The sequence below is a fragment of the Elephas maximus genome, chromosome 21 (assembly GCF_024166365.1).
Source record: "Elephas maximus indicus isolate mEleMax1 chromosome 21, mEleMax1 primary haplotype, whole genome shotgun sequence".
NCBI lineage: Eukaryota > Metazoa > Chordata > Mammalia > Proboscidea > Elephantidae > Elephas > Elephas maximus.
The window spans coordinates 7,778,699-7,793,511 of NC_064839.1; the positions used below are offsets into that span (position 1 = coordinate 7,778,699).

The following is a 14,813-nucleotide window of genomic DNA, read 5'->3' on the forward strand; positions in this document are numbered from 1 at the left end:
AAACAAGAACCTAAGAACTATCGACAGGGATGAAACCTGAAGATTGCAAAAAAGGGAAGATGATTAGGTTACTTGCATCTTAACACCTAGCCACATCCATTAACAAATATAAATGAGCCTATGCAAAAAAGTAATAAAAAGGGGACTGTTTTTAAACTTAAATTTACCTCAGCACACATATGCTTCATTCTGGGTACTTTTTGAGACAAAAAATAAAAAATGAAATTCTCAATTCCAGAAAGGATGGTTCTCTTTAGGTTAACAGGCAAGTATTTTATCTTAAACATGCAATGTCCTGGGACCCAGTATGTGTCCCTTCTTATGTGGAGGAAAATGTCCTACTTTCTTCAAAGTCAGGCAAAAGGCACCTTCTCTGGCACCCTCTTTTCCTAGCTGATCCCAAGACTCAGGTGATACAAGTTTAGTCTAACGAATTTGCATCAGGAACTAACGTTAACAGTGAGACAAACGTTGGAAAGAATGTGAACTCAGAATCTACGTGAGCTTTCTGCGCGGCAGTTAGGCTGTAAAAAGGTGTTACTTTGTTGGCTTACCAGTTGTACTTTTGTTCCAAGGAAGTTCCACCATAAGTTCCAAATAATTTCTAGTCAGCGCATATTCTGGCATTGACTGAGGCATTTTTTTGAGTCTGTTGGGAAAAAATACATAGCAAACATGTTCAAGAACACAGAATTCCATAGTAACAGAAAAATCAAGCACGTCTCCCTTTCTTGACCAGATATATCATTCATATTTGGTTAAGTAAATCTGAAAAAGTTAAAAAAAAAAATCTAGTTAATAAAGTTTATTTTGTAATGTATTTACAAAACAAAATAAACAGATACTTGCAAAAGTGGGGAGAAAAACTCCGTACCTTATTCTATCCTTGAAATATGGTCTTGCCAGTGTCTGGCTATTTTGAGATCATGGGGAGTCTCAAGTCACAGGGATCCGTTGATTGATGTGTCACAGTAAGATTTAAGTACCTATCCTTCACAATGGAAACCCTGGTGGCGTAGTGGTTACGTGCTACGGCTGCTAACCAAAAGGTTGGCAGTTCCAATCCATCACGCACTCCTTGGAAACTCCACACGGGGCAGTTCTACTCTATCCTGTGGGGTTGCCATGAGTCAGAATTGAATCAACAACGGGTTTTGGTTTTGACCCCTCATAACACAATATTTTTTTGAGTCACAGATGAGGTCGATTCATAAAAGTAGGCTAATACCAGATATTTAATAAAAAAACGCAACTTCTGTAATATATGTGATGCTTAACCAAGGGCTCTGCACGTGATAGATGTTCCGCGTTTACTAACTAGGGGCCAAAACCCACCAAACCCACTGCTGTCGAGTCGATTCCGACTCATAGAGCCCCTACAGGACAGTGCAGAACTGCCCCGTAGAGTTTCCAAGGAGCGCCTGGTGGATTCGAGCTGCCGAGCTCTTGGTTAACAGCCATAGCACTTAACCACCACGCCACCAGGGTTTCCTAACTAGGGACAGTCAACATAAAATTCCCCTCAACTACCGTACTAATATTTTTTTAAGTTGTACTCTAGGTGAAAGTTTACAGAGCCAATTAGTTTCTCATTCAATACTGTGTACATAAAGTGTTCCATGACCTTGGTTTCATTCCCCATAACTTGTCAGTACTCTCCCTATTTCCGCCCTGGTTTTCTAAGGCTTCCTGATTTCTTATCTTTGCTTTTAGGCAGATAAAGCCCTTTTGATCTCATTTAATTGATTGTTCGAAGGAGTACATCCCTCTCAGGTGTTACTGTTTATCTTATGTGCTTGTCTACTGTTTGGCTGGGAGGTGGTCTCTGGGAATAGCTTCCTTTCCAAGGGCCATAGTCTCCGTCAGACCAGTCTTTTCTGTGAATTTGATTTTCGGTTCTACAATTTTCTCCCACTCTGTCCTGGGCCCTCTACTGTGATCCCAGTCAGAGCAATTGGTAGTGGTAGCTGGGTACCATCTAGTTCTCCTGGTTTCAGGCTGTGTTGGCTGTAGTCCATGTGGTCCATTAGTCCTTTGGACTAATTGGTCCACTGAGGCCTTGGTCTCCCTCACTTTCCTTTGCTCCGGATGGGAAGAGACCAGTAGTTGTATCTTAGATGGCTGCTTGAGAGCTTTTAAGACCCCAGATGCTACTCACCAAAGTAGGATGCAGAACACTGTCTTTATATACTATTGTGCCAGCTGACGTAGATGTCCCCCGAGTCTATGGTCCTTTGCCTTCTAGCCTACGAACTTCATCCCACGAGTTGTTTTGTTGTATCTCAGAGGTCTCCCTGACTTCACCCTTTGTGTGTTCTGTATAAGCCACGCCTACAGTGACGTATGTAGAAATAGCTATCACCAAACCTCTATCTGCCGGAGGGTGTCTTCCCTTACATCCTCCCACACCTCTTGGTATATCTACCTACCTATTTGTCCATTTGTAAATTGTTGTTTGTTATATACCATTGTTGCAGGATTGTCTAAGTTACCACAGTTGCGGTTTACTCTTGTGTTTCTCTCAGTGTCCTCTCTTGCCTTCGTCATGCTATACTGTTGTTAGGTGCCGTTGAGTCGTTTCTAACTCATAGCGACCCTATGCACAACAGAACGAAACAATGCCTGGTCCCGTGCCATCCTTACAATCGTTGTTAAGCTTAAGCTCATTGTTGCGGCCACTGTGTCAATCCATCTCGTTGAGGGTCTTCCTCTTTTCTGCTGACCCTCTACTTTACCAAGCATGATGTCCTTCTGCAGTGACTGATCCCTCCTGACAAAACGTCCAAAGTATGTAAGACGCAGTCTCGCCATCCTTGCTTCTAAGGAGCATTCTGGTTGTACTTCTAAGACAGATTTGTTCATTCTTTTGGCAGTCCATGGTATATTCAATATTCTTCACCAACACAACTCAAAGGCGCCAATTTTTCTTTGTTCTTCCTTATTCATTGTCCAGCTTTCACATGCATATGATGCGATTGAAAATACCATGGCTTGGGTCAAGCGCACCTTAGTCTTCAAGGTGACATCTTTGCTCTTTGACACTTTAAAGAGGTCCTTTGCAGCAGATTTACCCAATGCAATGCATCTTTTGATTTCTTGACTGCTGCTTCCATGGCTGTTGATTGCGGACCCAAGTAAAATGAAATCCTTGACAACTTCAATCTTTTCTCTGTTTATCATGTTGTTGCTCATTGGACCAGTTGTGAGGATTTTGGTTTTCTTTATGTTGAGATGCAATCCATACTGAAGGCTGTGGCCTTTGATCTTCATTAGTAAGTGCTTCAAGTCCTCTTCACTTTCAGCAAGGAAGGTTGTGTCATCTGCATAACACAGGTTGTTAATGAGTCTTCCTCCAATCCTGATGCCCCATTCTTCTTCATACAGTCCAGCTTCTCGGATTATTTATTCAGCATACAGACTGAATAGGTATGGTGAAAGGATACAACCCTGACACGCACCTTTCCTGACTTTAAACCAATCAGCATCCCCTTGTTCTGTCTGAACAACTGGTTCTTGATCTATGTAAAGGTTCCTCATGAGCACAATTAAGTGTTCTGGAATTCCCATTCTTCGCAACGTTATCCATAATTTGTTATGACCCACACAGTCGACTTCCCCCATATTATGTACTGTCTTTCCCTTCACCAATATTAACTCGTGTCTTTCATCTAATTGGTAATTTTCCATCAGTCCCCCTCCCATTCCTGGTAAGCATCAAAGAATGTTTTTTCTTTTTTCCTCTGTGTAAACTTTTTGTTGTTACTTTATAGTAGTCTTATACAATATCTGTCCTTCTGTGATTCCCTTATTTCACTCAGAATAACATCCTCCAAATTCATCCACCTTATGAGATGTTTTGCGGATTCATCAATTTTCTTTATCACTGTGCAGTATTCCTTTGTGTGTATGTGCCATAGTTTGTTGGTCCACTCATCTGTTGTAGGGCACTTAGGTTGTTTCCGTCTTTAGCTACTGTGAATAATGCTGCAATGAATATGGGGGTGCACATCTATTTGTGTCGCAGCTTTTATTTCTTTAGGGTATATACCTAGGAGTGGGACTGCTGGATCATGTTTACTAATGTTCTTAACTGTGAACCTCAGAAAGTCAAATCTTTAGTTATTTAGCATTAAATTCGGTTCATTATAATTTACTGATATAAGAAAATGTACTACAGGAAGAAAGTGGTTTTCTCCTTAACCCTGAGATTACGGAGAACATGCAATCACAGCCATACAGCCTATTCTGTCATCAGGGTTTCCCTGGACTTTACTATGTACAGTGAGAAGTGGACAGTCCCTGCCCTCTAGAGTTTACAATCTAGAGGAAAAAACCAGCGACACGTGAAGAACATGATGATAAGTAAACAAACACTGTGTTTAAACAACGAAGTGTGGTCCATGCTTTAAGACGATGAAAAGGCAGTTACAGGAGTTACAATGGAGGTAGTGAAGTCACATCATTCATCTTCAGTATTTGAGAAAAAGGTTAGTGAAAGTGGTGTTAATTCAGGAGTATTTGCAATGTTTTAAAAATGAGATCCTGGTTGAGAAATGAAGAAAGCATTTTACAGATCAAAGGTATAACCTGAGAATCAGGAAAGCCAAGAAAGAAAAAGGCTGATGATGGAGAGATAAGACAAATAGAATGGCCTGTAAGTACATTAAACACGAAACAAGGAGAAATGATCAACGAGTATAAAACTAAAGACCCAGCTTACAGTTTGGGATTCGAAGCAGCAGAATCGTTTCCACGAGCAACAGTTTTTAACATAAAAAGCAAAATGAAAACACTAATGAATACATTTTACCTTTTTATTTCTTTGACACAGACCTTGTGGGCCTGCTCTGGCATACTAGATGTTTGTATTTTTTTTTCTAGCATGACAATGTCATCGTTATCTTCATTCTCATCCTCATCTTCCAAAGTACCTGGGATGTGCATAATCCTCCTAACAGGGCGTATTGCTATAACCTAAGGAAGAAAGCAGAAGAGTAAAACTGTGCGCCAAAATGAAGCGCTCGGCTACACATATGGTTATGACTGGCACTGAATAAACAGTTTTACAGCCACAGTCTAAATCTTTAGTTCAGAATGATTACTAACAGGCAGTTGCACACATGGAGACAGAATTTAAAAAGTAGACCTGCATAAGGCAAATGTGATTCTTTGATACAGGCTTATATAACACCAAAAAAAAAAAACAAATCGAGTGCCTTCAAGTCGATTCCAACTCATAGTGACCCTATAGGACAGAGCAGAACTGCCCCATAGAGTTTTCAAGGAGTGCCTGGTGGATTCGAACTGCTGACCCTTTGGTTAGCAGCCATAGCACTTAACCACTCCGCCGCCAGGGTTTCCAGCACATAATACCAGTGTGAGAAAAGAAAATCTTATTAGGATGTTTTCAAGGAACTGGCTACTGTTATTGTGAGGTGCCTTTGAGTCAATTCGGACTCACAGAGACACCATGTACAACAGAATGAAAACACTGCTCGGTCCTGCGCCATCCTATCATTGCTATGTTTGAGCCCATTGTTGCAGCTACTGTGCCAATCCATCTCATTGAGGGTCTTTCTCTTTTTCCCTGACCCTCTACCTTATTAAGTGTGATGTCCTTCTCTAGGGACTGGTTCCTCCTGATAACATGTCCCAAGAATATGAGATGAAGTCTCACCATCCTCAATTCCAAGGAGCACTCTGGCTGTAGTTCTTTCAAGACAGATTTGTTTGTTCTTCTAGCTGTCCATAGCACATTCAGTATTCTTCCCCAACACCATAATTAAAAGCATCAATTCTTCTTCGGTCTTGCTTGTTCACCATCCAGCTTTCACATGCACATGTGGCATTTCAAAATACCATGGCTTGTGTCAGCTGCACCTTAGTCCTCAAAGTGGCATCTCTGTTTTTCAACACTTTGAAAAGGTCTCTTGCAGCAGATTTGCCCAATGTGACACCATCAGTTCTTGATCATATGCTACCTCCTGAAATGGCTGAACGTCAACCAATTCTTTTTGATACAGTGACTCTGTGTATTCCTTCCATATTTTTTTGATGCTTCTGTGTTGGTCAATATTTCACCCACAAAATCCTTCAAATTTGCAACCTGAGGCTGGAATTTTATCTTCAGTTCTTTCAGCTTGAAAAATGCTGAGTATGTCCTTCCCTTTTGGTTTTCTAACCCCAGGTCTTTCCACATTTCATCATAATACTTTACTTTGTCTTCTTGAGCTGCCCTTTGAAATCTTCTATTCAGCTCTTTTATTTCATGATTTCTTCATTTGCTTCAGCTACATGACGTTCCAGAGCAAGTTTCAGAGTCTCTTCTGACATCCATTTTGGTCTTTCTTTTTAATGACCTTTTGCTTTCTTCGTGTATAAAGAACAGAAATAATTAAAATGGCTAGGAATTGCCTTTCTTTCAGCTACTGTTGTAGCCCGTATTTTCTTGATATACATCACTGGTTATCACTTGGTAAGTAAAAATTTCCAATTGTCCTCCTACATTACAAAATTTCTCTCTAGCATCTTTAACCTTACCACCACCGGTTCTATTCCTTCTGCCTTCAACATATAAAAAAGCCTTCCTCTTTTCACAGTATTTTCTTACCTAGGGCTCCTTCCTGTTAACTGTCACACTATTGACTTCCCTTCTGGCCACGTTCTGCTTTTCCAGCACATGCCTATAACCACTGCTTCCCCTTTCTCCCATTTACTGCGGTAAACCCTCGCCTTCTGTTCCTATCGTGCTGAGAACTGTTTCTTCAAATCCAACATCTGCCTTCTGAGACAAACTAAAGGGCCTTTACTTGTGTTCATTCTCCATGATCTCCCTACCATATTTAAAACTACTCGTGTACTCTTGGAAATTTTCAACTCATTAATATCGTTAATAGCAACTCATATACCATTACTGGAACAAAATGATACAGTGGTATTTCATTTAGAAGTCTCCAGAGTTTATCTTTTTAATCTGTAAAATTACCTTCTTAATACATTCAAACATAAAAGGTTTGAAACATTACTAAACAGTAAACAGAAACGTAATTTATAAAATTGTAAACATTTAATTAATACATTTAAAACATTTCATTCTTACAAAATCATTAGCAGATAAAATATTTTAAAGTATAAAAATCCAAAAATGAAAAAAAAAATTTTTTTTAAGTGATATATAAAAAGACACATTGATGATTTCAATGTTGAGACAAAAGCACTGGCCTCTAAAACAGCAAATTTTCAATGCTTACTCAGGGGAATGGCAAGGACATAGTTAAGCTAACCCCAAATACTAACTTCTGATTACTAACTTTCCAATAGAGGTCTCTTGTTAATGATTTCCTGGAGCACATCTGAACAGCTCTCTTTCCCACGATGATGGCCTGAGTTTATAGTGACTTGTATCTACAGCTCTCTTTCCCATGGTGAAGGCCTGTGCTCACAGTGACCTGCATCTACAGTGTTCTTTCCACATGGTGAAGGCCTGTGTTAACAGTGACCTGTATCTACAGCGTTCTTTCCCATGGTGAAGGCCTGTGTTCACAGTGACCTGTATCTACAGCATTCTTTCCTATGGTGAAGGTCTGTGCTCACAGTGACCTGCATCTACAGCGTTCTTTCCCATGGTGAAGGCCTGCGCTCACAGTGATCTGTATCTACAGCTCTTTCCCATGGTGAAGGCCTATGCTCATAGTGACCTATATCTACAGCTCTTTTCACAAGATGAAGGCCTGTGTGCAGTGACCTGTATCTACAGTGTTCTCTCCCATGATGAGGGTCTGTGCTCAGTGACCTGTACCTACAGCTCTCTTTCCCATGGTGAAGGCCTGCGCTCACAGTGATCTGTATCTACAGCTCTTTCCCATGGTGAAGGCCTGTGCTCATAGTGACCTATATCTACAGCTCTTTCCACATGATGAAGGCCTGTGCGAAGTGACCTGTATCTACAGTGTTCTCTCCCATGATGAGGGTCTGCGCTCACAGTGATCTGTATCTACAGCTCTTTCCCATGGTGAAGGCCTGTGCTCATAGTGACCTATATCTACAGCTCTTTCCACATGATGAAGGCCTGTGCGCAGTGACCTGTATCTACAGTGTTCTCTCCCATGATGAGGGTCTGCGCTCACAGTGATCTGTATCTACAGCTCTTTCCCATGGTGAAGGCCTGTGCTCATAGTGACCTATATCTACAGCTCTTTCCACATGATGAAGGCCTGTGCGCAGTGACCTGTATCTACAGTGTTCTCTCCCATGATGAAGGCCTGTGCTCACAATGACCTGTATCTACAGCATTCTTCCCCATGGTGAAGGCCTGTGTTCACAGTGATCTGTATCTATAGCTCTCTTTCCCATGAGGAAGCCCTGTGCTCACACTGACCTGTATCTACAGCTTTCTGTCCACATGGTGAAGGCCTGAGCTCACAGTGACCTGTAGTATCTACAGCTCTCTTTCCCATGGTGAAGCCCTGTGCTCACAGTGACCTGTATCTACAGCTCTTTCCACATGGTGAAGGCCTGTGGTCACAGTGACCTGTATCTACAGCTTTCTTTCCACATGGTGAAGGCCTGAGCTCACAGTGACCTGTAGTATCTACAGCTCCTTCCCATGGTGAAGGCCTGTGCTCACAGTGACCTGTATCTACAGCTCTTTCCACATGGTGAAGGCCTGTGCTCACAGTGATCTGCATCTACAGCTGTCTTTCCACATGATGAAGACCTGAGCTTACAGAGACCTGCAGTCCTGTGTGTCTCAGTACAATGCACTCCAGCTTACCTTTCAGCATAAAGTGAGTAACTGAGTCACTGAGCTAACCCCAAGCCAGAAATAATTCACGTATCTGGTGTGTATTAGTTTCACCAGCATGACCTCCAGCAATAGTAAATAACAGCATGGTGATCGCTCCTTCCTCTGTCTCTCACTCCCCTCAGTCTACTTCACTGCTCCCTCTCTAGTCAGTCCCATGAGGAAGCAGTCCTTGTGTCTGCTCTTCCTTCTCTAAGCTGTATTCCCTTTGATGAAGGAACACTTCTGCGCTGATGACCATCATATCTGTGACATCATTCTCGGCCTTTCACTTAAGCCAGAGTTCTGGATCTCCAGTAGTCTTCAGAGAACTGTCATTTTCATGTCTTGTCCACTTCAAACACATTTTCCTTATCTCTCCCCTAACATAAAATAATAATAAATTCAGCAGCTCAAGGTATACTTCAAACAGATTCCACCATAACGTAAATGTACGAAAAAGAAGTTATCATAAATCAACAGAGAAGGTAAGGATCATTTAATAAATGGTGTTAAGTCAAATTGAAAGCTATCTGCGAATGTGGGGTCAATGGTGGTTCAGTGGCAGAAATCTCACTTTCCAGGTGGCAGGCCTGGGTTTGATTCCCGGCCAATGCACCTCATGTACAGCCATCACCCGTCAGTCAGCGGAGGTTTGTGTGTTGCTACAATGCTGAACAGCTTTCGGTGGAGCTTTCAGACTAGGAAGAAGGCTTGGTGTTCTACTTCCAAATATCAGCCAATAAAAGCCCTACAGATCACAATGGTCTGATCCACACTGATCAGGGGGATGGCGCAGGACCAGGCAATGTTTTATCTTTTGGGCACGGGGCTGACTTGATGGCATCTAACAACATGAACAACAACAACAGACATTTCAGAATAAATACAACTGCTGCTTTCAACTCAACAACACAACAAAATGAATAACTTATGAGTTTAAGAGCTAAATACTTTTAAAAAAAGATCAACTAAAAAAACCCAGAAGTGGATCTTCTGCTCTTCTATTTTGATTCTTCAGTAAACCACTGGAGGACAGCAGACGCTGAGCACAGAAGACAGGAAGAGACCAATGCTTTGAATAAATGAATATTAAAACTTCTGTTAGATAAAAAAGGTAGCCAAATTATGACACAACAGTGACACAGTCCTTATAGGAAACAGGTTTGCAGCATGTTCTTCATCCTCCATGTAGTAAAAAATGTTATACTCAAAGAATTTTATCAGAATTGTTCGCTTTTAAAACATGAAAAACACTGGGAACAACACATAATGTTTAACAAAAAGGGAAATGTCCAGGTAAGTTAACCCTTGGATAGTTACCAAAATAAAAGCAAATGAAAAATGAGAAAATGCTCACATTTAAAAGAGGGGTTAAGAAAAAGGAATGATGATCCAGGCATAGAAAAGGATCAGAGGGAAACATATATTACTGAATTTACAGTAAAGTTCTAATAGTAACCTGAGTAGTAAGAGACGATGAACTTTTTTCTCCTCCAAAAACAAACAAAAAAACCTGTATCTCATACCACATAAAAATAACTGGGAACCTGGAGGTATGGATTAAAAGAAATATTTACCCGCTTATTGTCATCTTGCTTGTGTTTTCTGGTGTTGTGAAGCAATTTCAGGCCTTCAATTTGTCTCACAAGTAGTGGTATAGTCATCTTGAATCGCTCCTCGAGACTCACGGCATCTAAGATCTAAGGGACCATGAGTCAGTTAATAGAATATCTCTCAGAAACATATGCTTCAAAAGCCATGTCTTAAAACTGTTAGAATTCCTATCAATACTCACCGTTACATTATGGCTAACACAACCAAAGTAACTATATTAAATAAGGAAGGTTATTTGAGATGAATACCGAACTGAAACCAAACCCACTGCCACTGAGTCAATTCCAACTCATAGTGACCCTAGAGGACAGAGCAGAACTCCCTCAGGGGGTTTCCAAGGCTGTGTATCTTCACGAAGCAGACTGCCACATCTCTCTCCCGCGAGGTGGCTGGTGGGTTAGAACTGTTAGTAGCTGAGCGCTTTAACCACAGCGCCACCAGGGCTCCCTAGGTGAATACCAGAATCCCCCCCAATAGAAAAAAGTATCTTGATTTTGCATTTAAAAATAACGCCGTGTGTACTGCTCTAAGAAGAAGAAAACAAACATTTAATGTCAACTCTTTCTGGGAATTATTCTCTTAAGAGCCCAGAATGCTTTTATGCATTACGTGCAGGCGAATTACACATTCAAAACACTGAAACTTTAAATACACAACAGACTAGGAACACTCTTAACCAACCTCCACTTAACGATTTGTTCGAGTAACTGAAGTAAAACACAGTTGCTGAGGCCCAGTCAGGTTCCTCTCCCCGGAATCCTGGACTCATCTGCTCCCACTGGTGGAATTGAATTCTTAGTATCTGTCCCCAGCCCATCTGTATTAGTTGCATGTGCTATTGTAATTGTTTGATTTGAATATTAAATAAACTGATAAAATAAGAAAGGTTGTTTCAATGAAAACTACCTTAAATTAGTTTAGGAAGACTCAATAAAGCAGACTGCTTAAAAACATTGTAAGTGCATAAAAAAAGTTGTATAGTTTTATAGTTTGAGGGAAAGTCATATAAATCTAGGATTCTGCACGCAAACTATTTTCCAAGTGTCTTTAAAATGCATCTCACTTTACAGACATAGAAGGTAAAAATTGTAGCATCATAGGTGTGGCGTACATAAGAAACACCATGAAGAATTCCAATAAAGCTGGCCCACACACCGGGGAAAGGCCGTGGCTCCACGTGTGTAAAAAAAATGGTGAGACAACGTACATTTACACATCTTAAGTTAAATACCGTTTTTCTATAAATTGACCAGGTGATGTACAAAGGACGTTCTTGTGTATACAAAAGTGTAAAATGATCACGTTTGAAAGGTAATTTAAGTGTGAAAGCATTTTAACTACTTTTTGCAGTTTCCACTATCTCTTTCCTGAAGGTCAAAATTTAACTCTTCACCATCTAGATTCAAATAAACAGTGACAAAGCAACCTGGCGTTCAAGAAGGGAACACTGTACCTGGAGCTTCTCTTTGTTGCTCGTTCGGATGATTGATGTCAGAATGTCTGGTAAAGCTTCTCTTGGAAGGCTATCTAAAAGACGTCTCAATTTGGCAACGGCGGGGACAGACATGTCCAACATTTCAACCAACTAGAAGGAAAGAAAAAGTCTTTTTAATGAAACCTGTCATTAGTTGTGAATTTTAAAAACCAGACTTCCACATAGGCTAAACGTTTGCGGCTCTGTTTCTGAAATAAAATATCACTGATTATAACATTCTGGGCTTTCACAGACCTCAGGAAAAGAGGCGTTCTTTCAAAACGTCAATCAGAACGAAATGTAAAAATGGCTCAAAAGTTTCATACTAATGTAAACAAATGGCTTTGTAAATCTATGATTTTTCATCTTATTTTGAAAAAAATTCAAATTGATACAACGTTGCAGGACTGGTACAATGCACTCCTGTATGCCACCTGGCACACACCTGTGATACATAACAATACACATCTCCCTGCCTAAAATCTGTGAATCAGAAAGAACCCAGGATTCAGCAGAGGAGTCTGAGAACAAAAAACACGGCTAATCCAGTTAATACCTGTGGTGTTGCTACAAAGGAATTCCTCTCAAATCTATAAAAGAAACCCAATGGTCTCATCTGTTCCTGCTAGGAATCTGCTGTAATAACAGGATCAGCATTACCTCCCTATCTGGTAAAGAAGGAAACTAAGGTTCAGACAAAACTTGAGTTTTCTGTCCAAACTAGGGAACATAGCCAGAACTCAAATCCGAGTATTCTCCCAGGTAGGGTTGCTTCTGGCAAAGGAGCCGTGTGTATGCTACTCTGCCCATCCCCGAGCTTTAACATCCAGCGTATTAGAGCCATGACTGGAAAACAACGTGAACAGTTTATGTCAACACGGGGCACCCACCTGCTGACCAAGGGCCACCTATATAAATAAAACAGCTTCTTCCTGTTACTGTATTCCTCAAAAGCCGTGAGATGGACTTCCACCAGATCTGAAGGGTATGCTCGGGATGGTGTATCTTAAAACATAACCTACGTGGTTTATGCAGAATTCATTCTGAGGGGCTCCAAGGGCCACACCAAGGAAGATGGACAATCATCCTCACACTGGTGAGTCAGGGCGGTGCTCCTCATACTGGTGAGTCGTGGTGATGCTCCTCACACTGGTGAGTCAGGACAGGGCTCCTCACACTGCTGAGTCAGGGCAATGCTCCTCACACTGGTGAGTCAGGGCGGTGCTCCTCATACTGTTGAGTCAGGGCGGGGTTCCACACACTGGAGAGTCAGGGCAGTGCTCCTCACACTGGTGAGTCGGGGGGGGGTGCTCCTCTAATTGGTGAGTCAGGATGGGGCTCCTCACACTGGTGAGTCAGGACGGGGCCCCTCACACTGGTGAGTCAGGGCAGTGCCCCTCTAATTGGTGAGTCAGGACGGGGCTCCTCACACTGGTGAGTCAGGGCAGTGCTCCTCATACTGGTGAGTCGTGGTGATGCTCCTCACACTGGTGAGTCAGGATGGGGCTCCTCACACTGGTGAGTCAGGGCAGGGTTCCACATACTGGAGAGTCAGGGCGGTGCTCCTCACACTGGTGAGTCAGGGGGGTGCTCCTCTAATTGGTGAGTCAGGATGGGGCTCCTCACACTGGTGAGTCAGGGTAGTGCTCCTCACACAGGTGAGTCAGGGGGGTGCTCCTCTAATTGGTGAGTTAGGACGGGGCCCCTCACGCTGGTGAGTCGGGGGGGTGCTCCTCTAATTGGTAAGTCAGGACGGGGCCCCTCACACTGGTGAGTCAGGGGGATGCTCCTCTAATTGGTGAGTCAGGGCGGGGCTCCTCACACTGGTGAGTCAGGGCGGGGTTCCACACACTGGTGAGTCAGGGCAGTGCTCCTCACACTGGTGAGTCAGGGGGATGCTCCTCTAATTGGTGAGTCAGGACGGGGCCCCTCACACTGGTGAGTCAGGGCAGTGCTCCTCTAATTGGTGAGTCAGGACAGGGCTCCTCACACTGGTGAGTCAGGGGGATGCTCCTCTAATTGGTGAGTCAGGACGGGGCTCCTCACACTGGTGAGTCAGGGCAGGGTTCCACACACTGGTGAGTCAGGGCAGTGCTCCTCACACTGGTGAGTCAGGGGGATGCTCCTCTAATTGGTGAGTCAGGACGGGGCCCCTCACACTGCTGAGTCAGGACGGGGCCCCTCACACTGGTGAGTCAGGGCAGTGCTCCTCTAATTGGTTAGTCAGGGCGGGGCTCCTCACACTGGTGAGTCAGGGCAGTGCCCCTCACACTGGTGAGTCAGGGGGATGCTCCTCTAATTGGTGAGTCAGGACAGGGCCCCTTACACTGGTGAATCATGGTGATGCTCCTCACACTTGTGAGTCAGGGGGGTGCTCCTCTAATTGGTGAGTCAGGATGGGGTTCCACACACTGGTGAGTCAGGGAGGTGTTCCTCTAATTGGTGAGTCAGGACGGGGCCCCTCACACCGGTGAGTCAGGACGGGGCCCCTCACACTGGTGAGTCGGGGGGTGCTCCTCTAATTGGTGAGTCAGGACGGGGGCCCTCACACTGGTGAGAGATCAGTTTCTCCCTTCAGTCCTTCGTGGACCAATATCTCTGCTAAATCAGAATGGCATGCCTGGCCATCAGGGCAACGTCAAATTGCTATAAAAGCACCTAAATGCTTAGTCTCAAGTGCTGTCCTTGTCATGTCACGGACCAGCACCACCAGTAAGAGCGGCAGCACTCCAGAGAGATGAAACGAGAGGCAGAAGAAGAAAGACACCCATATGACTTCCAACTGTGAGGGGCTGTCAGACATATCAAGATGATATGGGAAGAACACTGAATTGACAGCTTCAAACATGAGCCAATTCAATCATTTAAAGGGCAGAGGCCTACATTACTGCTATTTTTCAACAGACCTCTATGTCACGTTCTAGGGTAAGTAGCAGCAAT

At 42.9% G+C, this 14,813-nt stretch overlaps 1 protein-coding gene across 1 annotated transcript in view; it reads right to left on the bottom strand.

Annotated features, from left to right (window-relative positions):
* The window catches only part of LONP2 (lon peptidase 2, peroxisomal), a 114,458-nt gene that overhangs the window by 69,604 nt on the left and 30,041 nt on the right, over positions 1-14,813 (bottom strand). The window contains exons 3-6 of the mRNA XM_049864927.1: positions 11,853-11,984; positions 10,363-10,485; positions 4,811-4,974; positions 555-649 (exon numbers count right to left, since the gene is read on the bottom strand). Coding sequence (XP_049720884.1) covers positions 555-649; positions 4,811-4,974; positions 10,363-10,485; positions 11,853-11,984 — 514 coding nt within the window. The remainder of the gene's footprint in view (positions 1-554; positions 650-4,810; positions 4,975-10,362; positions 10,486-11,852; positions 11,985-14,813) is intronic.